The sequence below is a fragment of the Ailuropoda melanoleuca genome, chromosome 15, assembly GCF_002007445.2.
Source record: "Ailuropoda melanoleuca isolate Jingjing chromosome 15, ASM200744v2, whole genome shotgun sequence".
Lineage (NCBI taxonomy): Eukaryota > Metazoa > Chordata > Mammalia > Carnivora > Ursidae > Ailuropoda > Ailuropoda melanoleuca.
Window position 1 is genome coordinate 17,389,634 of NC_048232.1, and position 25,101 is coordinate 17,414,734.

Genomic DNA, 25,101 nt, shown 5'->3' on the forward strand with positions numbered 1-25,101 from the left:
TTCCTTAACTTCTAGTATAAGCTATTATAAATTCGAATTATTTTTGAGTACCTAAAACACACTTATGATCAAAGTGTGTTTTTAACTTACTTTCAAATAATACAAATTTTATTGTTGGATGTCAGTAGCTGTACTTTAATATACCTTAGATAAGGCCATTATAGTTTGTCTCTCTTTTTTTTAATATCTGCAAGAGGTATTGATACACTGAAAGTAAATAATGAATTAATTGTCTGAAAGAAAATGGAACATAAATAGCAAAAATGAACTTCTGAGTATAATCTCCCTGTGTAAATTTTAACTGAGTTCAAAGGTAACCTTTTTATTTAAGTGCTAATTTATGTCTGTTGGTGTATTCATTTGTTCACTGATACTAAAGTTCTACAATGCCCTAGGCACTGTGCTATGTGGTGGGATACAGACTTGAATACTAAATGATGAGTATCTGCATGGAGCACATAGGGGACAAAGTGAGACAGAGGCAAGCAAATAATAACAATAGAAAAGATAATGACATCTGACAGCATAGTGGCTTCAAGGAAGGTGTTATAAGACTTACATCTGAAAGTATTGGTAGGAGAAAGCCACGTTGGGGTTGGGAATCAGGAATTGAGACAAGGAGAGACCTATGCAAAAATACACACATGAGAAGTAGCATGATCTTGTGAAGAACTACTAAGCAGTTCTGGAATTCATGGTGCATAAAGTTTGAGGCAGGGAGAGGTAGATGGAAGCTAGAGCAGGGAATGTCTCACAGGTCATGTTCTAGAATGAGGGCATTGACCTGCAGGTGATGGGGAACCATTAAAGCTTTTAATCCATTGTGCTAATCAGAAGCAGCTTTGGATAGAATCGCTTTATTGCCTATGAGGAGGACATGTTTGAAGTAGGGCTATCCTTAAATATATACACACACACACACTCTTAAATATATATATGCCATTATATAGTATATATATCATTAGATATAGTCCATTTGTATATTTATTTTTATATATTTATATACTTACATATAATGGCATATACATGTTCTGTATGTACATCTGATGTATATATATTACACATGATATATATACATATTTTATCTATACATACGCTAATATATATTAGTCCAGGTAAGAGACAATCAGGGCTTAAAGAGGGAACATAAACTAGTACAGATGGAATGAAAGGGATTCAAGAAATATCTAGAAAGTAATGCCATTGAGCTTGATGAGTAGCATGAGTGAGGGAGAATAGTCAAGGATAATTCAGGATTCTGGTGGGGACAACATTAGGAGCCATCGGTTGAAGGATAGAATGGAGAAAGGGAGAGGGAGTTTTAAGAAGAAAAAGGAGTTGTTTTAAGACATTTTAAACTCTGACATTTCTGTGAGACATCAAAGTAGAAATGTCTGGCCAGTGCTTGGGGAAAAACTCTGCAATTTAGGGCAGAAATACAGAGTGAAGTGAGATTTGGGATAATCATTCAGCATGTCATTGGTAGTTGAAAATACAGAATTAGATTACACAGGGAGAATATTTAAAGTGTTGAAGGACCAAAAATGCACATAGCAGAAGGAGGTGAGTTTTCAAGCATGGATTTCGATCTCAGGCTTTGACCAGATGGTGGAGGTGTGTGTGCTTGGACTGGCTCACTTCTCATGCTTCTCTACACTTTACGGAACTGAAATACTCATGCAGGTGCAACCCAGAATTCGGGGAAAATGTGTGCCCACTGATGACTGATAGGGGATGTAGCCCTTTTCTCCTCTCAGATTAGGAATTCTTAAATTATCTCTTAAGGTTCCTCAGAAGGCCCATTAGGTTCCAACACAGTGATAGAGAAGTGGATAAGTCATTATCAGTCATCCATCCTTCCTTGTCTCACTCAGCCCTTCATTCTTTCTTTCAGAATTAACCTTTCAAATAAAATGCCTACTTTCAATACTTTGCCTCATATTAAGGAAAATATTCTGATATTCCATTTATATCTCCAAAACTTAAAAGACTCCTACCTACAAAACCACCCAAAGCACATATAACGGAAGATTGCTATGTAGAATATTTGGCTTCACAGATGAAGTTGCGATTTTCCAAAATATTTAAAAAATGTTATTACAGATATATTTTTCCTTTTTGTAGGCCTCAGCCAAGAGTAGAGTTCACCTAAGAGTATACTATATAAAATGTGTTTTGCATTTCAGAAGTTTAGCTAGGAGTCTTAAAATCGCAATGATCCACAGATATTCCTGACACTTTTTTTTTTTCAGTTTTAGAATTGAGTTGAAGACAAAGCTCTTAAAATTTACTCTGATAGAAAGGAAATATGGATCCTAAAAGGGCAAATTTGAAACGGTTTAGTTTAATTATTCAACATCAAGTGATGTGTTGTTAAGATCTTTTTTATATTTTTAAGTTACTTAAAAAAATTAAAGGTTGTAAAAGACCTTTTTATTGTGTTATTGATTCTGACAGTCAAAACAGTTTTAATCTGTAACAGGCATTTGCACACTTTTCCTGTCGAGAGGGAGGTAGTAAATATTTTAGGCTCCATATCTATAGAGTCTCTGTCAGGACAGTTCATCTCTGTCATTGTAGTATGAGATTGTTTCGAGAATACAAAATACGTTGGTCTGGCTACGTTCCAATAAAAAACAAAACAAAACAAAAAACAAACCACAAAAACTTTTTTTTTTTTCCATAAGACTTCCAGTTAAAGAAAAAAAATAAAAATTTATTTACAAGTTTGCTGAGCCCTGATCTTTCTCATCAGCCACTGTGGATTCCAGAAGATCGTTATATTCTTTGAGTATATAACAGAAGCAGCGTTTTTGTTGTTGGTGATCTTAGAAATTCTAAGTCATCCTTAGTCATGATTCTTTGTTGTTTTTTTCCCCCCATGTTGCCATATTACCAATTATTGCTTTGAACATAACTTTCGAACATTTCCAAGCACTTTGATTTGTTTGGATTTATTTGCATGACTTCGTAATCAGACAACCAACATTTGCAGGCCCTTTCTCTCTTACCCTGGAGACAGAACACATTCATTAACGGAAAGGTAGGTTGGGTATTGTTGTATCAGCACTTCTTGGTCATCAGGTTTGGGAAAACAGTTGAGCCTTGGACAACATGGGTTTGCGTTGTACAGATGCACTTACATGTGGATCTTTCTCCCATAAGTACAATACAGTACTGTAAAGGTATTTTCTCTTTCTGATGACTTTTTTTTTTTTTGGTAACTTAAAAAAAAAAAAGATTTATTTACTTTTTGGAGAGAAAGTGCACGCGTGGCATGGGGAGAGTGGCAGAGAGAGACAGAGAGAGATTGAATCTTGAGCAGGCTCCCCACTGAGCACAGAGCCCAATGTGGGGATTGATCTCATGACTCTGAGATCATAACCTGAGCCAAAACCAAGAGTTGGGTACTCAACCGATTAAGCCATCCAGGCGGCCTTCCTTATGACTTTCTTAATGACTTTTTTTTTTAATCTTCTAGCTTACTTTATTCTAAGAATGTAGTCTATGATACATATAACATACAAACTATGTATTAATCGACTGTGGTTGGTAAGGCTTCTGGTCAACAGTAAACTATTAGTAGTCAAGTTTTTGGGGAGTCAAAGGTTATGCAAGGATTTTCAAATGCACAGAAATTGGCACCCCTGACCTCTGCACTATTCAAGGGTCAACTGTATTTACTGAGAAGAAACTTGGGGTAGAACCGCTCTTCTGGTTTAGAAGGCTTAGATGTGGAGTGATGGTTCTGTGATGAGATTGGAAACAAAATAGATGCTTTCAGAAGGATTGATAGAACAGATTGGAAAGAGGTCCCTAATACAAGGATGAAAATGCAAAGAGCATAAAAATGAGGGTTTGAGAAGGGAAACCTTGCTTTTAACTCAAAAAATCTTATAAATTTCCTGGAAATAAATGTCCTACCCTTAATTTAAGCTGGAGGAATCACTTAATCTGTCTATTCTTCTATTGAATAATGCCTTCTAAACTAATATGTCATTTTCTAAGAAAAGTCTTTTTACCCATGTTTTAAAACATGTTAGATGACATTCTTTGTTAGCACCACATTGCATCATGCTATTTACATATATGATTTACTACATTTCTTCCTCCACTGATTTTTTCCTGAGGTTTCGCCTTTCCTTGCGTGCTTAGTTTTACGTAGAATTAGTTTTAAGGGATAGTGACAGGTGAAACTTTGATTTCTGCCTGATTCAAAATTAGTAGAGCTCCAAGGCTAAGGACTTACTGTGAACGGCCATTGCTTACTTATATTTTCTGTAGACCCAGCAGGCGTGTCAACATGCAACTCAGAAACCAAGCTGTTTCATATGTATACTGAGATTTTAGATTTACTTTGAGACTTAGTTATTGCAGACTTTATCTTTTATCTGCCAGACAAAATGTCAACTGGTAGTTCTGTATCTTGGTCTCTTTAACACTTCTGAGAGTGTTGCAACGTTGTGTGACTTGTCCCGGTCATGTGGACGCCTGTCTGTACCTCCCCCAAGGGGACAGGGAGCCAGGATCATCAGGACCAGAGCAGTGAGAATGGTCTCTCAGCTGATTTTTAGATTGCATTTCGGTAACTTGTGATTTCTATCGATGAGCTTGCAGCATTGCACAACTGTGCCTTTACAATTGTGGGGATGAAGAGCACGTTTAAATAAATTCTGTATTAAGTGACTTTCATATTGTGCTAGTTCTGATTTTCTTTTAGTATCAAATTGTTGTCATTAAAGAAAACACATATCCTACAGAAGCTCAAATACTGAGAGCTCACTGTGAGATGCGGTATTTTTAGGTATAGAACTGGAGAACTGGAGAAAATAGAATAGATTCTTCGGTAGTAGAAACTGAACAGGGAGCTTATCCAAATGGGAACTAATTTTCTCACAAAGCTTTAGTTGGTATACAGGAGGCTACAAGGTACAACTAGGAATTGTCCAGAATTTAGGAAAAAGACAGCAAAAATTTCCTTTTGAGCAACAAAATAAATAAATCTGTGCCTAATATATATTTCCTGGTAACATGATTGCATGGACAAATTTCTGGTCTAAGAGACATTCATATACGATGTCTTATCTCTATTATAAGACAGAATACTATGTCTCTAGGGCATTTATCTGTTTGTGTTTATATACATACATACATATATAAAGTGGCTATTAATACCTTATCAGGCAAAGGACTTTACTTTTCTAGGAATCTACTTTGTCATTTTAAACACAGAATTTGGATCAGGTTAGTTCTCAAATGTTCCTGATGATCAGAGTCATCTGTAGTCTTTTAAGAAAAGTACAGATAATCAGTCTTTATACGTATCATATCAGAAGCTGCAGAGGAAATTCCTAAGAATCTATATTTTTAACAAAAACCCTTGGTGATTCTGATGGTAAAACAAGTTTAGGAAATATTAGATTAAATGATCTCTAAAGTAAGAGCCACAGTTATTTTAATGTGTCTATTTTTAAAATACCTGGAGATGAATTGTAAATGTGATTATTCATTTTAGCTTATCTGTCAAATAGCATCAGGGGACCTGTATTCTCTCTTAATTGACTTAAAAAGACACCGACTTAAATGTAGTTCATGGAAGATAGTTGAATATCATAAATTGATGTTTTATACTCCTAATATAAGCTTCTGTTACTGGAGAAGATTTTATCTGTGTTTTTAGTTCTATATAAAGGAGGCTATGCCTTTCTATCTGACGGAGAACTGATAACTCTCTCTCCAGGATGTCCCACAGCACCTGCCCTCTACTCTGTATACCCACCAAACATGCTTCTGATCTTGATTTTGTTCAGGTAGATTTCCTCACCTGATGACCTTGTTTGATGACCAGCTGGCTTGGGTATTCAGACACATTTCCAGTTATGCTTTTATTTTATATTAATAAATTGGCATTTTTGGTTTATATATCCCGTTTCTGGGGAAAATGCCTAGGCCCTAAAGACCAGACCCAAGGTGGCTGTACCGAGTTACAGTTACTGAGAGAAGGCTGGGAGCCTCTGGTGCTTATTTTCTGCTGCATTGGAGTGGCTGGGCATGAAGGAGAAAGACCCGGATGGAAATTGATCGGGGAATTTCTGACCCAGTGCTGTGAAGTAAGTTCTGGTTTGAAACACTGCCAGAGACTAACTCATTCTCTTGAAAAGAAGCCCCAGGGCGGAGAGTGGCCACCAGAGGGCGAGAACAAAGGAGAACTCCGGTTTATTTCATATCAGATAAACCTGAGGTGACTTGCGCTTGGATATTTTCCTCAGGCGGAACTGGGCCAAAGGGCCATCCAGCTGAGCCAGCAGAGTGCAGGGTGAGAGGTTTGACCACTAATTCCCTGTTTTCCAGGGGAAGTAATATACTAATTTGTCAGAAATTGGTATTTGCTTTTTATTTTTATTTGACTTGGGTTACAAGGATTTCCCAGGATGTAAAATACACTGTAGATTTTATTCTAGATCTCTGTAGTTAAAATTATCTACTTTTCCAAGCATTTAGGGAAGGCTGTTTAGTGACTGTGTTCAAGGGTGTGCAACATTTATGGGCATTTCTGTGTGGTGTTCTTGTAATTCTGTGGTTTAGGGAGGTCCATTATGTACTTTAGCCTGAAGCAAGAATATATGTGAAATCATGGATTTCAATGAGCTAGATTTTCCCCTGTAAGCTGCATTATAATGCCCATTATGTTAAGTTTAACAACCCAAATACCCTCGAGTATCTCTTCAGTAATAAATAGTTGGATAATTACTTACATTTCCACATAGAGGTAATAAAGATGTTTATTTTGAGGAAGTCAAATTAGAAGAGCAGTTGCAGTTCACATGCACCCTATAGTAGCAAATTTTTAGAAGCTATGCTTCAAGTGGCATATTATAACTTTTTTAGAGAGAAAAAAATGTAATTAAAAGCACTGGTTTTGGAGTGCCTAGGTGGCGTAGTCGGTTAAGCATCTGCCTTTGGCTGGGTCATGATTCTAGGGTCCTGAGATTGAGGCCGGCATCCAGCTCCTTGTTCAGTGGGGAGCCTACTTCTCCCTCTTTCTCTGCCTGCCGTTCCCCTTACCTTGTACTTTTTTTCTCTTTCAAATAAATAAATGAAATCTTAAAAAAAAAAACGAAACCACTGGTTTTAAAAGCAATTACTATTTTAACTAAAGTTATGTTTTAAAATCTAAATTGGGAAAAGTGCTGTAGAAAGAATATTTAGTATATAGGAAAGTCTCATCTGTGGTTAAGACTTCGAAGTACAATTACATAATGAATATTAATGTACCATGAAAATGAAAGTATGACATGTTTGGAAGATAGTATATTAGTGGTATCGCAGTGCTACACACTTAGATGTTACAAATTCATAATCAGAATAATTATCTAAATATAAAGAACTGTCTAAATTGGTCTTGTATTATTTGCATAGATTCCCCTGTCATTTAATGCCTATACGTCACTACCTGATTAGTCAAAAAGCTTAGAAGCCCGGGACTCCTGGGTGGCTGAGTGAGTTAAGTGGCTGCCTTCCGCTCAGGTCATGATTCCAAGGTCTTGGGATCAAGTCCCACATTGGGCTCCTTGCTCAGTAGGGAGCCTGCTTCTCCCTCTNCCCCCCCCCCCCCCCCCCCCGCTTGTGCTCTCTTTCTCTCTCTCTCTGACAAATAAATAAAATCTTAAGGAAAAAAAAAGCTTAGAAGCCTAATAAAAGGAAAGGGGAAAAATGAAAAGTTAAAATTCGATTAAAGCTTTTGACTTTGTTAAACTACTTAAGAGTTAGACTCTATTTTGAATGTTTTAGACATCATTTTACCAGCAGAGTCTATCTGTGGACCTATGGGTGAGGTACTTAAACTTTCTGGCTCTCATTTATTCAAAGAGAAAATAGCAGTTTTGGATTCCAAATGCTAAGTGCTTAAATTATAGATTAAAAAAAAAAGGTTGCAAGACTGCGTACAACTGATAAAGCTATCGAATACATAGCGATAAAATCCCTGTAACAAATGAAATTTACACCATTACAGAAAGAAAGAAATGCTTCAAAAACAAACTGAAGATTAAAGGGAAGAACCTGGAAATGCAGATGTATTTGCATTAGAAATGGAAAAAGGAAGAAAAGGGTAGAGAAGCTGTCTAACTACAGGTAGAAATTGAATTGGAATCCAGGAACAAGGCACTGGAAGGAAGGGGAAGATACAGGGAGCTGTAAAAGAAAAGAAGTGGGATTTGTCAACAGTTCAGATATGTGGTGTGAAATACTAGGACAAATCAATTTGTATTGCACCTTTTTGTTGATATGATAATCATATGTCATGTGAAACATGTGGGCAATATGGTATGACATTACTGAGTAACATCAATAATTTAATTTTACTTTAAATGTAGTTGACATGCAATATTATATCTCTGTGTACAGCATAGTGATTCAACATTTACATACACTGCAAAGTGATCATCAGGATAAATCCAGCTACCATCTGTCGCTGTATAAATTTGTTACAATATCATTAACTATATTCTCTATGGTGTACGTTGCATTCCTCTGTCTTATTTTATAACTGGTAGTTTATACCTTTTAGTCCCCTTCCCCTATTTTGTCTATCCCCCACCCTTCTCCCCTTTGCCCTTCTCCCCACAACCACCAGATTGTTCTCTGTATCTATTTGTTTTTTTAAGATTCCACACATACATATACACACCATCTATTCTTTATCCATTCATCTGTTGATGGATGCTTCCATACCTTGGCTATAAATAATGCAGCAATGAACATAGGGATGCATATATCTTTTTGAATTAGTGTTTTCATCTTCTTTGCGTAAATACTCAGAAGTGGAATTACTGAATTGTATGGTATTTCTATTTTTAATTTTTTGAGGCACCTCCATACTGTTTTCCACAGTGGCTGTACCAGTTTGCATTCCCAACAAAAGTGCACAAGGGTTCCTTTTCCTCCACAACCTTGCCAATACTTGTTGTTTCCTGTGTTTTCGATTTTAGTAATTCTGACAGGTGTTAAGAATATCTTACTGTGGTTCTGATTTGCATTTCCCTGATGATGAGTGACATTGAGCATCTTTCTGTTGTGTCTGTTGATCATTTGTATGTCTTCTTTGAAGAAATGCCTAGTCGTGTCCTCTGCCCATTTTTAAATCAGATTTTTTAGGGGGGTATTGAGTTGTATGAGTTTTCTATATGTTTTGGATATTAACCCCTTATCAGTTATATCATTTGTAAATATCTTCTCTGATTCAGCAGGTCACCCTTTCATTTTGCTGATGTTTCTTTCCCTGTCCAATGTGTGTGATGTAGTCCCATTTTTGCTTTTATTTCTCATGCCTGAGAAGATAGATCTAAAGAAATATTTCTAAGACCAATATAAAAGAGCTTACTGCCTATAGTTTCTTCCAGAATTTTTATGCTGTCTAGTTTTACATTTAAATCTTTAATCCATTTTGAATTTATTTTTGTATATGGTATAACAACGTGGTCCAGTTTCATTCTTTTGCATATAGTTGTCCAGTCTTCCTAGCATGTCTAACTGAAGAGACTGTCTTTTCCCCCTGGTATATTCTTGCCTTCTTTGTCAACGATTAATTGACTGTATAAGCGTGAGTTTATTCCTGGACTCTCTTCTGTTCCATTGGTCTATGTGTCCATTTTTGTACCATTGCCATACTGTTTGGTTACTATAGATTTGTAGTATAGTTTGACATCAGGGGGTGTGATACCTCCCACTTTGTTCTTCTTTCTTAAGATTGCTTTGACTATTCCAAGTCTTTGGCGGTTCCATGCAAGTTTTAGAATTTTTTGTTGTAGTTCTGTGAAAAATGCAATTGGTATTTTGATAGGGATTACATTGAATGACATCAATAATTTTAGTTGAAATTAGAAGTTGTATTTTTCCCTGAAGCATTCAGGTGCTTATTAAGTACTTACTGTGTGCTCATCGCTTTTCTAGGTGCTGTGTATCCCTCAAAGAGCCTCATGGAGCCTGTCCTTAAAGTCTCCTAGAAGAGACAGACAAGCATTTAAATGTACAAATACTGATACAATTAAAAATTATGATAAATTTGTAAAGGAAAATTTCCTCAGCTTGTGTGATAAAGGAAAGCTTCTCTGAGAAAGTAACATTGATATTGACACTTGAAATGGGATTTTTAATTCATGATAACTACTTGGTGGGTATTATGAGATATTAAACTAGAGCAAAAGGCAAATGAGGGTTATTGTTTAGGTTTAAATCTATGACCTAGTTTTTGGTGCTTTAAGTATGGATCAGCTTTAAGTTGTCACATAGAAGTGTAGGGGTTATTATTTGGAACCTCCTTTCATGAGAAGAATGAGAGGTAGATGATTAATGTTGTAAAAGAATATTGTATATCAAAATAGTAAATTACAGTTCTCCTTTTTTTCTTTAAAATATTATCTTTAATGGTGTAGGAGATGAAAAATTAGCCTCATGATTGGAAAAAAAAACATTAGAAATTTTAGAACTCTGCTGCTTAAAGAAATTTCAATCTGGCATGTGTGAACCAGTCACTTGGGACAGTATTGTGTTGTATTAAAATCTTACTATACCTTACTACAGCATTTTTAAATGATAAAACCCTGTTTTTATGAACTTTTAAGTTAATAGTTCTAAACCTTCTTCACTGTTTTCTCTCTGATGTCGACCAAGCTATTTTCAATTAAATGCTTCTTTGTAACCTCCAATCAAGTAGATTCCAAAAATTCCCAGGACTGGAGAAATTGAGTACTGTTTGTCCTCATTCAAGTAATAGATGAGATGTGAAATGGGTTACATGGTACGTGAGTCTCCAGAGGGCGCTTTACAATAGTGTGTGAGTTTGCGGAGTGTCAAGTAGCAAATTGGCTTCAAACTGATGGACATTTATCTTTTTTAAACTTAGGCATATTAGGCAACTATATTTGAGGGGGAGGGAGAGCTCACTAAAATTTTGGCCCTTCTTGTACATCTGAAACCACATGGGACACATGCAGAATACCTACCATGGTTTGCTTTTAACAACCATGGAAACCAAATCAATTTCATATGACCCGAATACTTAGAAATGATTTTTTAAGGTTTCTGTTTCTTTCACTCAAGAATAACAGAAAGAATTCTATCGAAATAAAAAAAAACACATGAATGATATTTTGAATGACCTTATTTTCTCAACCACACTCCCTGTCCTTGATTTTTTAAAAATAATCTCTATTTTCTATACAGCTGATGGGAAAAGATTCTGTGGGTGTGAAAGGAGCTAGGCCAACCACAGATGGGTGGTCATCTCTGGAAGACTTCAACAAATTATACCCATTTAGTTCAGAACAGTATAAAATAAGGTGTTATGTAAGAGAAAAGGAGGCTGAATTGCTATAAACATTTTAATTTACACATACATTTGGGGGAGTGATGGTGCTTCCACGAATTAAATATATCAGCAATGTAGCACCATCCTGCTAGATTGCTGGGAGATAATTCTCTGTGGATTTCTTATGTTCTTCCCAGTTCAGTATCAGAGTAAAGAAAGAGTGTGTTTGAATAGCCTTCACCCTGAGACATTTGCTTACAAATTCCAGATTAAGTGCCCTCTCTCCCTCCTTCCTATCCTTTCTCTCTCTAGAGTTTTAGATGTGTAGGTGTACCAGCAGCTTATAATAGTTAGTCTCCTAATGTTTGGGATCTTCTTCTATATAGGAAAACATCTAGTTGAGGGACAAGTGGAAGGAATTTTTCTGGCTGATGCTTTTTGCTGGCCCTCTAAATCAAGGATCTGGTGTCTTCTGTCAGTATATGTGTACAAAACAGTGGCAGGCTACCTCGTTAGCTTGAGTAGGGTAAAGTCTCAGACCCTTCATGGTTTCTGATCTAACATACACAAGGAATTGCAAACTCAAATGCCTCTGGGAACCGGGCAAGGGATATGAATTGGAAGTAGGTCAGGTGTTAAATAATAAATGGCAACTGACACTCAGCCTTAGAGTTACATTTTTAATAGGGAGTAATGGGACTGTAGCAACTACAGGACAGTATCTTTTTGTGAAAGAATCCTACTTTAAAAATACTTGGCAACCTATTCTCCTTGAAAGCACTGTTTTGGTCAAACCATACTCCTGGGATTGCCACCATCTAGACAGTCGCCATTTAGACTTTTCTGTCCTAGATGGTGAGAAACCATCAAGAGGGACTTTTTTAAAAATTCTTTTTGGTAACCATGGAAACATTTGGCATAATGCCAAAGCACACAGTCATTGAAGAATAAAAAATTCTTAGGAAGCCATATATTATGCCTGACATAAGAAGAAATATGGTATAAGGCCAAAATATTAACAGAAATTTTGCCATGATTTTTTCCCCAAAATGGATCATAAGTAGATGAGGCAGACATCAGATGTTTTCTTTTAAGTAAAAAGAAAACACTTGCCCTACTTACCTATCCCAGCATTTTATTTCATCTCTACTACTATCATGATTTTATTTTTATTATCCATTTCTGTGCACGGTGTATACACAATTTAGGTAGAGCATTTGTGGCCCACATTTAATGTTAAATGGTGTTTCATATGTATAGTATAATAATTGTAAAACTAATTATTCTGTACTTTTTTGTGTGTGTGATATGGCCAGAGACATACAAAAAAAGAGAAAAAGAGAAGCAAAACTTATCAGACAGATATCTAAGCTTTCTTTCATTGAGATTAGTTTCAAGGTTGTATAAAAAATTCCAGTAGTGATTTAAAAACCTTTTTATGTTGAATCTAGCAAATATTTTCCTTAATATTAGCCTAGAAAGTTTGAGATCCTAAGCTGACTTTCTATGAGCCCCTTAAATTGTAGGTAAACTATCAGATAGTTGTCTGAATGTGTTTATAGGAGTTCGGCTACTTCAGCTGTTAGTCCACTATGAAAACAGGGTAAAAGGGAATTTTTATGTCTTTGATTTTCTTTGTTTCTGCATTTTTAATTATGGACATAGTAAATGAAAATAAGTGGGCATTACTGAGAAGTATAAGGGAAAACAAATATTCTCTGGAAAATTATTAGTGGATCAGAAGAGAAGTTTCATAGCTGATTTAAAAAATGCATTGAGATGCTTGAGATTACTACGTGCTAATTATAAAATTCCATGCATGAAATTAGTGATTTAGAAAACGGTGAAAATACTACTTGAATAATGATGATTTATGGCAATAAGTACAGAATAAATGTTTTTATTTGTTTATTGAGGTATAATTTTTGTAAGTAGAATTCATCCTGTTTAGGTGATCAGCTCTATGAATTTCAGTAAACTTACACAGTTGTTTAACCACCTCCGCAATTAAGACAATATTTCCTCCATCCCCCCACATTCCCCTTCCTCTCTGTCATCTATCCCCTTCCTCTCCCCACAACCCCTGGCAACACTCATCTGATTTCTTTCTCCATGGTTCTGCCTATTCTGGAATGTTGTATAAATGGATTGATCAAGTATGTAGCCTTTTGACCTGCTTCTTTCACTAGGTGTAATACTTTTGTGATTCACAGCTGTTGTTATTATGTACCACTAGTTTGTTTCTTTTCATTGCTTAGTGGAATTCCATTGTATAGATCTCCCACAAGTTGCTTTACTATTTACCAGCTGAAGGATATTTGAAGTGTTGTCAGCATTTGGAGATGGAGATCGTAAATAAAGCTGTTTTAAACTTTGTGAACAGGTTTTTGTGTAGCATGGCTTCATTCCTCTTGGGTAAAGAAATACCAGTGTGTGGGATTGCCACACTGTAGGGAAGTGTATGTTTAATTTTATATGAAACTGCCAAACCAGTTCCCAAAGTGGCTGCACCATTTTGGATTCCCATCAGCAATGCATTGGAGTCCCAGTTGCTCCACATTGAGTATAGGTGTCTGTTGTTGTTGTTGTTTTTAATCTTAAAGAAAGAGTTCTTTCCTTCAAGTCTTTCTGAAGATGCATTATATTAAAAATCAATATATTATGTTTAGATTTTGTATTCTTTTACAAACATGAGATAGTTAAAGTAATAGGTGGCAGGTTGAGTTAATCCCATTTTTTCTTTTCTATGAGTTAATGCACACATGTATACATATATATGTTAGGAAATTGAATATATTTTAGTAAAATTATGATTAAATTGTGTGTTACATATATAGAATAATGGGAGTTTCCAGTCATTCAACATGCTTGGCCAATAATTCAGAACTTCCTAAATATAGAGACAAATGAGTTCAGGCAAGTATTGAGACCCTTATTAATAGCTGACTCTTTCATTATAGTAGAACTAAAGTTGCAGTGTAGTTGACAAGGCCACTCTATCTTTAGTTGGAGCATCTAGATGTGACAGCCCATGAAAAGAACAACTTAGAAGCACTGGATTACTTTACAAAATTTCCAAGCCAGTGATAGTTCTAATGTAAGTAGAATTGGCCTCTACAGATAATGCAGGTCATTTAGACCAAACTGGAATTTCCAATTGCCCTTTAAGTACTAATGGCACTTAAGAGTAAAATGTGGCTTCTCTAATTTCCAGAATGGCAATCCTGCCCTGCATACGATAATGTTTGTGTTTTTACATCCTCCCATTTATTCTGTTTTTACATCCTCCCATTTATTCTGGGAAAGGTACTAATGGCACTTAAGAGTAAAATGTGGCTTCTCTAATTTCCAGAATGGCAATCCTGCCCTGCATACGATAATGTTTGTGTTTTTACATCCTCCCATTTATTCTGTTTTTACATCCTCCCATTTATTCTGGGAAAGGTACTAATGGCACTTAAGAGTAAAATGTGGCTTCTCTAATTTCCAGAATGGCAATCCTGCCCTGCATACGATAATGTTTGTGTTTTTACATCCTCCCATTTATTCTGTTTTTACATCCTCCCATTTATTCTGGGAAAGGTACTAATGGCACTTAAGAGTAAAATGTGGCTTCTCTAATTTCCAGAATGGCAATCCTGCCCTGCATACGATAATGTTTGTGTTTTTACATCCTCCCATTTATTCTGTTTTTACATCCTCCCATTTATTCTGGGAAAGGTACTAATGGCACAAGAGTAAAATGTGGCTTCTCTAATTTCCAGAATGGCAATCCTGCCCTGCATACGATAATGTTTGTGTTTTTACATCCTCCCATTTATTCTGGGAAAAACACCAGAAATGAAAGTGAATTTTCCAGAATAGAGACACTTGGGTTTGTTCTTTTTTGTGTGTGACTATTTTCTTAGGACTAGTTTCTTAGGATAATATGCAAAGCTTTTTGCAAGACCATATTTAAATATAGGGCAAAAGTAGAATTAAACCTGAACATTCATAACTTTTTCTCAAGATGTGATTTGTTATCAAGTAGGCTTTTTTTTTTTTTTAAATGGCTGGCTTCTTTATTCAAAAGAGGCTGAGACTGCAAATATACATACAAACTAACATTTTTAGTATTTCAACTTGAAGCTATTGTTTATTCTCAACAATGTTAACATTTAGAGGGTTAGGAAATTGAATATATTTTGGTAAAAATTGTGATTACATTGTGTCTTAGCACAAGACCCAACTGTCGTCTGCCTCAAATTTTTTTCTTTTCTTTTCTTTTCTTTTCTTTTCTTTTCTTTTCTTTTCTTTTTTTTCTTTTTTTTTTTTTGTCTCCTTCTTGGCACCTAATGCTGATACAAGCACTATGAAAATGCTTCTCATGTAATATGCGGTGAACTCCAATAGAAACAAGCTTTGGCAAACAGCATCCGCTCGGAGGTACTGCTTACCTGGTGTGGCCCACAAATGAGAAAATTTCATAATTTTCACAAATGGCCATTGCTCAAATTTGTGATTACATAACAACAACAAAAGGAGTACTTTGGAAGAGTTGAGCCCATACTCTCAAGTGGAGTTGTGTACGTATATGTCCCCAGAGTTAGCTACAGATATTTATAGGCACAAGAACCATGCTTTCCATAAACTTTGGGATTTTGATATCATTTTCTATCCTTCCTCACTGATAAACTAATATAATCATGAGCAGTGTAGCAAAGTCAGTAGTGTTTCTTCTTATTTACCCTAATGTTTCCTTTTTCTTGCATCTTCCCAGCCTTTGTTAGTGTGTCCTGTGTTGTACTGCAGTGGGTTAGACCTAATGATCCAGGGAATTAATTAGTAATTAATCCTTGCATATGCCTTTTTCCTCTCACTTACCCAGGTTCAGTCTTTTTTGTTTTAAAAGAACAGGAAAATTTTTTCTTTCAGTATGTTCTGCTAAATTCTGACTGCTGGTTTTTTGATTATTAGAATAATTGTATGATTTTCCACTGAGTATTCTTTCTGCATTTTTGTATTCTCTCCCTATAATACTTCTTTCATTCATGATAGTGGAGAAACGAAGGGTGACTTTTATGTTTGGAGTGAACCACTATAAAGCACCAGGACACTTCCTCCATAGTACTAGTACATAAATGTTCCTCTGGCAATATTAGGTGGGTTGCATTCTCCCATTAGTTAGATACATAAACCTTTCCCACATTGATTAATTTCCTTCCTGACAAATTACAAAGAAAACTCTGTTAGTTCTCAAGACAGACTAGGAAGTTGGGGAAGATGTCAAGAGGTTTGAGGTCAGGCATTTGATCTTTTAAAACTTTCCTTCAACTAAGCCATAAATAACGTGTGAGACAAGTTTGAATAGAAGCTAAGAATTTAAACAAAATGAAATAAAATTTCAACTCCCACGTATAGCATTTGTGAGGAAGAATACAACAGAAGCATATATTCATGTAATAGTGGGAAAACAGAATGTGTTTTTTGAGTTTGCTTGAAGTTCTTCATTATTAAATTATAGCAGGATTCCTACTCCATATGCAACATATTTGCATAAGTATTAAAATAATTTATCATTATTAATTCTATTATAGTAAATTTCAGCCCTAACCACAATCTGCCATATACTGTAGTGGTTTGTCAGTATTTCATGTTTTCCTGGTGGTTTGGTGGAATTGCTGCTCCCGCAACAACACAGATGTCATCGGAGTTTGCAGTGATTAATGTGGTTCTGAAGGAGATCTAATAACGATTAGCCAGTTTTATAAAGTGTTACAGAATAAGGTCAGTGTGAGAAAAATTCTGAAGCTCTTAAAAATGTACATTCTGGCAAGTACCTCTGGCTGCAAATTGGATTTCTTGAACAATGAGGAGATTTAACCTTGGAAACAGATGAACTCCTTGGGCAAAGGTGGGAAAAGGACGCAAGGATTTGCCTTCAAATAATCAAAGGAACAGAAAAAAAAGGGGGGGTAAATCCGGAACTAAAGGTTGAAAGTGATAGGAAAATAGATATAAATCTATTATAATTTTGGAAAATCACTAGAAACACAACGGGCTTCATGGTTCTAATGGCCCCAATAAGGAATGGAGCTTCGTGTGACTGGAATTACCTAGGTAGGGACGAGATGCCTATTTATAAATACTATTGGAAAGTACTTTTTTAATGATTCAGAAGAAATTTCTTTTTAAGTAAATTCTGATTTTTTTCCATGAATTTCCATAAGTTGATGTCCTTCACAATATCAACAAATTTCTTGTATTTTTTTTTTTTTTTTAGATTTTGGTGGAGGCTTCAGTAGGAGATGGCTTCACTGGAGACATTGCAATCGATGATTTGTCATTCATAGACTGTTCCCTCTACCCTGGTAAGGAAGGATATTTTAATATATGAGTATTTTCAGACCTGTTTACTTAGAAAAAGAAAACTGTTGAGGAAATCAATATTTCATTTTCACAGTATTCTAAAAATATCCTTCTGTTCTACTAGTACGTTAACCTTGGAAAAGATTATTGTGAATCTTTGCTACTAATTAGTCTTAATATCTTTGCAAATAGAGTAGAGAGGTTTGAATCAGCTGTGCTTCTGTCTCATCATGTGGGAAATATTAGGGAATCATGTCTGAAGTTAAACTGTAATTCCATTATATTTGAGGGGTTATAATAACCACACTGGTCGCCTTATAATTACATTGTTTTGGAGACTGTATTAATCTCTCCGTTATCTTCAGAAATGTTTTCCCGCCAGGCAACACTAAGGATTGTTGTTCACCATTTCTTCCCCATGTTACACATTTCTTTCATTTAAAAAAACCACAAATATATGTTTCCCAGATTTATATCCCCATTCTCAACCTTTACCCTGAAATCCAGACTTATATACTGACTACCTACTGACCATCTCAACTTCGATGTTTGGTAGACGTCTCAAAGACACGAAGGGAAATAACCTAAAACAAGCCTACAATAAACTAAAATAAAACTAAAACAAACACCCCAGGCAAAGCTCCTTCCAGACAGTGCATAGCAATCTGAAAGGACTGGTCATCTAGCTCTTGGGTAATCCTGGCTCTGGGGCTGGAGGCTCTTAAATTGCACAGCAAGGGGGAGCACAGTTTCCTTCCTGAAGAGATCAGAGGCAGGGTAATTTAAAAATCAATTGCAATAATCCATGTAGAGAGCGCTGTCAAGTGCTGAAAACTTAACTTTCACCCATCACGGTGGTGTTATGGGTCAGAAGAGCACCAGCCTCTCCCCGACATAATCGGGGCCGGATTCCAGTTCTTTTAGTTGTAGCTGTGGGCCTCAGCTCTGATCGTCCACCTCATCATCCTGGCAGGATTAATTCCCTTAACCATCTGTGGAGTGGTTTCCACAGAACTCTGCAGAAAGCCAAATCCCTCTCTGGACAAGGGCAGCAGGAAGGAAATCAGAATTCAACAAATTTACCCTGATCTCTTGATGGCTGCAAGTGAATTCTTGGTTCCTGGTGTGTCCTCGATCTTGCTATTCTTCCAAGCCTCCCTATCTCAGTAAATGACAATTTTTTTGTCTATGTGTGCATTTTTCATGAATGAATCTGGTTCGCCACTAGCTCCAGATATATCCAGAGTCGACTCCTTCGATCCAAGCCACCATGTGTCTGCATGGATTATATAGTTGCCTTTTTTTTTTAAGATTTTATTTATTTATTCAACAGAGATAGAGACAGCCAGCGAGAGAAGGAACACAAGCAAGGGGGAGTGGGAGAGGAAGAAGCAGGCTCCCAGGGGAGGAGCGACATGGGGCTCGATCCCATAACGCCGGGATCACGCCCTGAGCCGAAGGCAGACGCTTAACCGCTGTGCCACCCAGGTGCCCCTATATAGTTGCCTTTTAAATGATCTCTGCTCCTACCCTTGAGAGTATAATCTGTCCTTGAAACAGCAGGCAGAATGATCTTTTTCAAACTTAGATAAGATCATGTCATCCTATCACCAGAAACTTCCTATGATATCCTCTTTCATTGAGAGCAAAAGCCAGACTTCTACAGTAGCTTCCAAGGCATGGATGCCTGGTGCGCTCGGACCTCCTGGACTTCACCCTCCACCCCTGGGCCTCTACTTGACTTCTCTTAACTACAAGGCCTTCCAACTTATCCTTAAATACCCCAACCCACTTATGCCTCGGGGCTGCTACACCTTTGTGTCCCTCATCCCGAAATGTGCTTCCCCTAGATATGCACTCTTTTCCCTTCCTTACTTCTTTCTGATGTGCTCCAAAGTTTCTTCAATAGTAACTTCTTTGAACACTCCACTGCGCACGTGCCCGCACACACACACACACACACACACACACACACACGCACACACACGTGGGGTCTCTTCATTGACATTTTCTTTCTCCCTCCCCTGTGTTATTTTTCTCTATAACACCTATCCCCCTTATGGTTCTGTTTCTGTTTTCCCTAACAGTAATATTAGCTGCATGATAGCAACGATTTGATCCGATCACTCTCTTATCTCCAGGAGCTTAAACAGTATCTGGCACGTAATATTACTTAGTATTAACATTTGTTGGATAAATGGGTAGATAGATGGAGAGATGCCTGTATCTTTTGAAGTGTGTTATATCCTTTTGATGTATATTTTAGTTTATTATTATTGCTAAAATATTTATTATTTTTATGTTGAAGGCACTGTCATAGGCCAGCTTTTGTTGAAAGCCAAACCTCAGTGGCTTATAAACGCAAGCATTTATTGCTTGCTCTCAAGCATGTGGGTGGGCAGAGAACAATAATAGCAAAAGTATGTGTTTCTTGTTCATAGCTCTTTTTAATTCTATAGAGCTTCAAACTGTGTATCTCTGTTCCTTCTGTCCTGTTTATCTGGGACCAAAGCTAAAGGACGAAGGTCTTATCTGACATATTTTATTGTCAAGTAGAAGGGTGGGAAAAAGAAAACACACTTAAATCTTCTGTTGGGACATGGTATGTGTAATGTCTGCTCATGTCCATTGGTCAGAGCAAGTCATGTGGTCAAGCCTAACAAGGGGGTAGGGAAGCATACTCAACTGACAAGAAGCTTGGCAAGAGTAGGGAATACAGAAAGTCCTTATAAGACAGAGAGATTTGATAAATGGGTACATTAATAACATTTACCACTCATATATACCATCTTATATAATCCTATGATATTTTATTTTATTATTTTATTTTATTTATTTTTTAGAGAGTGCGCGTGTTCGTATGGATGTGCCTGCAAATGGCTGGGCAGGGGGAGTGGAGAGGGGCAGAGCGAGAGGAAGAGAGAGAATCTTAAGCAGGTTCCACGCCCAGGTGGATCCTCACGCAGGGCTCAATCTCACAACCCTGAAATCATGACCTGAGCCTAAATCGAGACTTGGTTGCTTAACTGACTGAGCCACCCAGATGCCCCAGTCCTCTAACCTTTTAAGAGTCTAGAATAACGTCTAATCCATTGCCAGTGAAGGGATCTTAAATGTTGGATAGGATTGATATCTTTGTTATCCCAATTTTATGGAGCAAACGGAGGAGAGGATAACCTGCCCAAGGCTACCTAGCTAAAAAGTGACGAATTATGTCTGCTTCTTAGGACCACAGTGTTAACCACTATCATACCTACTGCTCATCAAATACACTAACCTCACAAGGAAGAGAACACAATTTCTACTTTATAGATGTGAAAAATTAAATGTAAAGAGCATAAGTGACACAGATGAAAATGCATAGTTGAGGGAAAGAACGAGATTTTCACCTAAGCATGCGTGATTTCAGCACCCAGGGCTTTTCCCAAATCGCACCCCCACCCTGCAGTTAGGGAGCATCACCATGAGCCCAGTGGCAGAGGAGACCATAAAAGAATATAGAAAGGGAACACAAGTTACTGCTGATAACCGTTGCTACTTGCAGTTATCTTGCTACTTACATTCTGTGGCCGATGCTTCCAAAGGAGAGGGAGAAGAGTGGCCAGACCCAGAGGCAGAGATGTGAAGTATCAGTTACAGACCATTAGTCCTGATGTTCTGGTTCAAGTTTTGGACGAAAAATATGGAATTTAAAAAACTGCCCGAACTGTGTGGTTTTAATGTTGGCTTCGTAACAAAAGAAATACTGGGTTGAAACCACAGAGCCTGTTGAAACTATAGGTTTCTTAAAGGAATTTGATGTCATCTTGCCATAAGATGAAAATAAAAATAAAAATTCGGCTTTCAATAAAAATATTGCTCTTGATGACTACCAGTTTTGTTTTTTTTTCCTTCTGTTAGATGAGACGGGATCAGCGCATGTGGATTCACTTACAGACATTGATTTGTTTCTAATATAAATGATTATTTATCTACAGCATTTTTCTTCCTTGGCTAATAAAGCAAAAACTTAAAAAAATACACACACGCAGATGCAAAATATTGACCTAATCTCCAAAGTGTGGGTTGGCACTTTACCTGTAACTTTTATTTCATACTAAGTGACCATAGGAGTCACTTCTCTCATTTTTACGTATTCCCTCAAAATCAGCCTCTTTTCCTCTCGTTCCTTGTTCCTTTTTATGACATCACTATTCTCTAGGAACCCAGGATTGAAATTACATAGTTTTCTTTCACTTTCCCCTTAAAATTCCTACTTGCAAAACTTGCTGACTCAAACTCCAAAATATTTCTCACATCTCTTCTTGTTTTTTTTCCATTGTTACCTTAGTTCAAAACAGTGTTGGCTCGAATGGTAAACTTTTAACTGCAAACTTTCATTAATTTTCCCCCAATAGTGTGTATGCCATGAGCTTAGTTTCCTTTCACTTTTTCCTACAACGTTATCATTTGCTTTTCTAGGTCAACTCTTTCTCATTTTCTCACTTCCAATTATTTCTAACTTAATTTCCAAATCCATTCTCTGTTATGGATTGTACCTTCTTTGTTTCAATATCTTGATGAATATAGATTATTTTAAAACTAATCCAGGAGGATACTAGAGAAAAGACTTTTTAGGCAAGATTAATTGCGTTTCTAGGAGAAGTAGACAAACTTAACCATTCAGTGGAATCCTATGATTTTGTTTGAATCAGTGTATAATGATGTTGCTCATTCCCGGAGTAGACAGTAATGGACAATGGTGGCAAAGTCAAATCCCCTCACTTTGAATCAGATCATCAGAGTAGATTATTAAGTAAGAATTGTTGCCAGACAATATTCAGATTTAAAAATAAGTATCCCAAGGGAAGTATCTGTTTTGCATTACTCTTTCCCCAAGCTACATGAGAAAAGCAAGAAGAATGTTCCCTTCAGCAGAACACATATGACAGTTTCTATCTTGCCTCAAGGATTATTTGTGAGATAGCTGGGTTACTTGTAAAACTAAAGTCATAACTACATGGCATCACAACATACTGTGTACAAACTGAAAAAAAAATTGCCTAAGTGCTTTTCATCCTATTTTAAAAATTCAGAATCTTTCAACTGATGATGGCTTAAAGTGGAGAAAGTATGGTAACTATTTATAGGTTTCTTGAGCATAGTTTTTATGAAGTCCTCCCCCACCTGATGAATGGTTTTTGTTCTCATTGTTAAACTGACTGAGCTGATTGAATTTTTGGCATCCCTCCTCATTAACCTGTGTCTCACCAGCTTTATGTATAAATGCTTGTTCAAGTCACCCTTCTTTTGCAAAGAGGAATGTTTATTTCAGAGTGAATGAAAAGGCAAAGGGAAAAGTTTAGGTACTTTTGTCTTCGTTTTTAAGATCTCTCCTGCAGCTTTTTTTCTTTTTTAAAAAATTTATTTGTCAGGGAGAGAGAGAGAGAGAGAGAGAGCGCGCGCGTGCTCGCATATGTGTGCACACACACAGGCAGGGGGAGGGGCAGGCAGAGCAGGCAGAGGGAGAAGCAGGCTCCCTGCAGAGTAAGGAGCCAATGTGGGACTCCATCCCAGGACCCTGGGATCATGACCTGAGCCAAAGGCAAGGCTTAACCGACTGAGCCACCCTGGCGTCCCAACACCTGCAGCTTTTTACTTTATAATTTTAAGCTCTTTGGTGTGTCTGTTATATTTGTCTCAGAATGATACATTCCATAAAATTATTTCGTTTTAAGGTCTTCCCTATTTTTCTAAAGGAAATATAGATGGAAAAAAATACGAATTATTGAAAATATTTACAGTTTAATAAAAGGCTTCAAGGCAAACATGGAGAAATTTGAGACTCATGATGGCAATCTTAAATATTCTGGTTTTAGCATGTTTGGTGTAGTCTTGCAAAATATAGGAAATATGTAGGAATATTAGCAATATATAGAAATATATTAGAAATATATAGGAAATATTAGCAAATATATAGGAAAAAATTGGCTAATGATTGTGGTCCATTCAACTTAGTGTTTTTATTGTGTTTCTAGAAAATATAATGGGGCAACTAAGTAACTTTAACCGGTTTTAAAGTTAAAACTTTATTTTGTCATCCTTTGAGAGAAATGCTAAATACCAAGAATGGGTAAGGCTGTGAACATACTTCGATTTTAGCTTGAAGATTGTTCAGCTGCTACTTCAGCCTACTTGTAGTCACTTTCACGTACGGTACAGTGCCTGAAACATGGAATATACTTGGTGCCACCTAGAAAATGTCACTGAATGCGTGAGTTAAAGCAAAAACATTTCAAAAAGAGCTGATTTGTTCCTGGAGGCCGAGAAAAAAGGCATTGCATAATATGTGACAAATGGCTGTATCACATAGTTGTTATAAATCATATCCGAAGAATAACTCAGTTCTCAGTTTTTGTAAAACCTGTCTTCTGGAAAGGAGACCTAATGCAGGCATTCAGAACGTTTATGCTGCATGTAGTTGTTCTAACTTGTGGGTATGACGATGTTATTGTCTTTAGTGCCATGGGAAAAATGTACCCTTTTCCTCTGGAGATATTTCAGATTTTTCAATAGTCTGACGATCAATTATATTTAAACTTCAAGTCAACTTTTAGATTTTTAAATTAAATCTATCTCTTAACATCAGAAGTCACGGGAAAAACATAGACATTATTACCTGGAGATAAATGAAGAACAACTAGGCATATCAGTCAAGCAGTTCACACAATTATGATACGTTGAAGCTGGTGATTAGAACATCGAGTCCATCTGGAGCCTGAGTATCTACTTAGGATGACAGGTGCACGGGTGAGTTGGTTTCCCTGTGGCTTAGGGGTGTGGAAGAAGATCAGATGAACCAGACTAATCTCTGCTTCTTAGTGAGTGTAAATTTCAGTCATCTACATTTTGTCTTTGCAATTTAGTTTAATATGCAAAGCTTTTTGTGTTTCTTTTGTCTGTTTAAAGAGACTATTACTCCCAACTCTAGCCTTTTAAGCAATTATATGTTAAAAATAGTCATCCTAACCTTTGCAATGGACTGAATAAACTGTGTCCTCCCAATAATCATATTTTGAAGCCCTCACACCCAATGTGTTTTTGGAGGTGGGGAATTTTAGGGATAATTGGGGCTGGAGTAGGTCCCAAAGGTGCTGCCCTCATGATGGGATTAGTGCTCTTAGGAGGAAGAGGAAGAGACGTAAGATCTCAACCTCTGCATGAATGCACCAAGGAAAGGCCCGAGAGGACATAATCAGGAGTAAAGCCCTCAGGGTGCGCCATGCTGCACCCCGATCTTGGACTTTCAGCCTCCGGAACTCTGAGGAATTTGTTGTTTAAGCTACCCAGTCTGTGGTATCTTGGTATAGCAGCCCAAACTGACTAAGACAAGCATATTGTTCTAGATATAATTCACTATTAAAATTGTTGAAAATTCATAATTAAAAAAAATAATAAAATGTATC

The 25,101-nt window shown here is 36.7% G+C and overlaps 1 protein-coding gene across 1 annotated transcript in view; it reads left to right on the top strand.

Annotated features, from left to right (window-relative positions):
* The window catches only part of MALRD1 (MAM and LDL receptor class A domain containing 1), a 683,830-nt gene that overhangs the window by 134,427 nt on the left and 524,302 nt on the right, over positions 1-25,101 (top strand). The window contains exon 11 of the mRNA XM_034644348.1: positions 17,571-17,658. Coding sequence (XP_034500239.1) covers positions 17,571-17,658 — 88 coding nt within the window. The remainder of the gene's footprint in view (positions 1-17,570; positions 17,659-25,101) is intronic.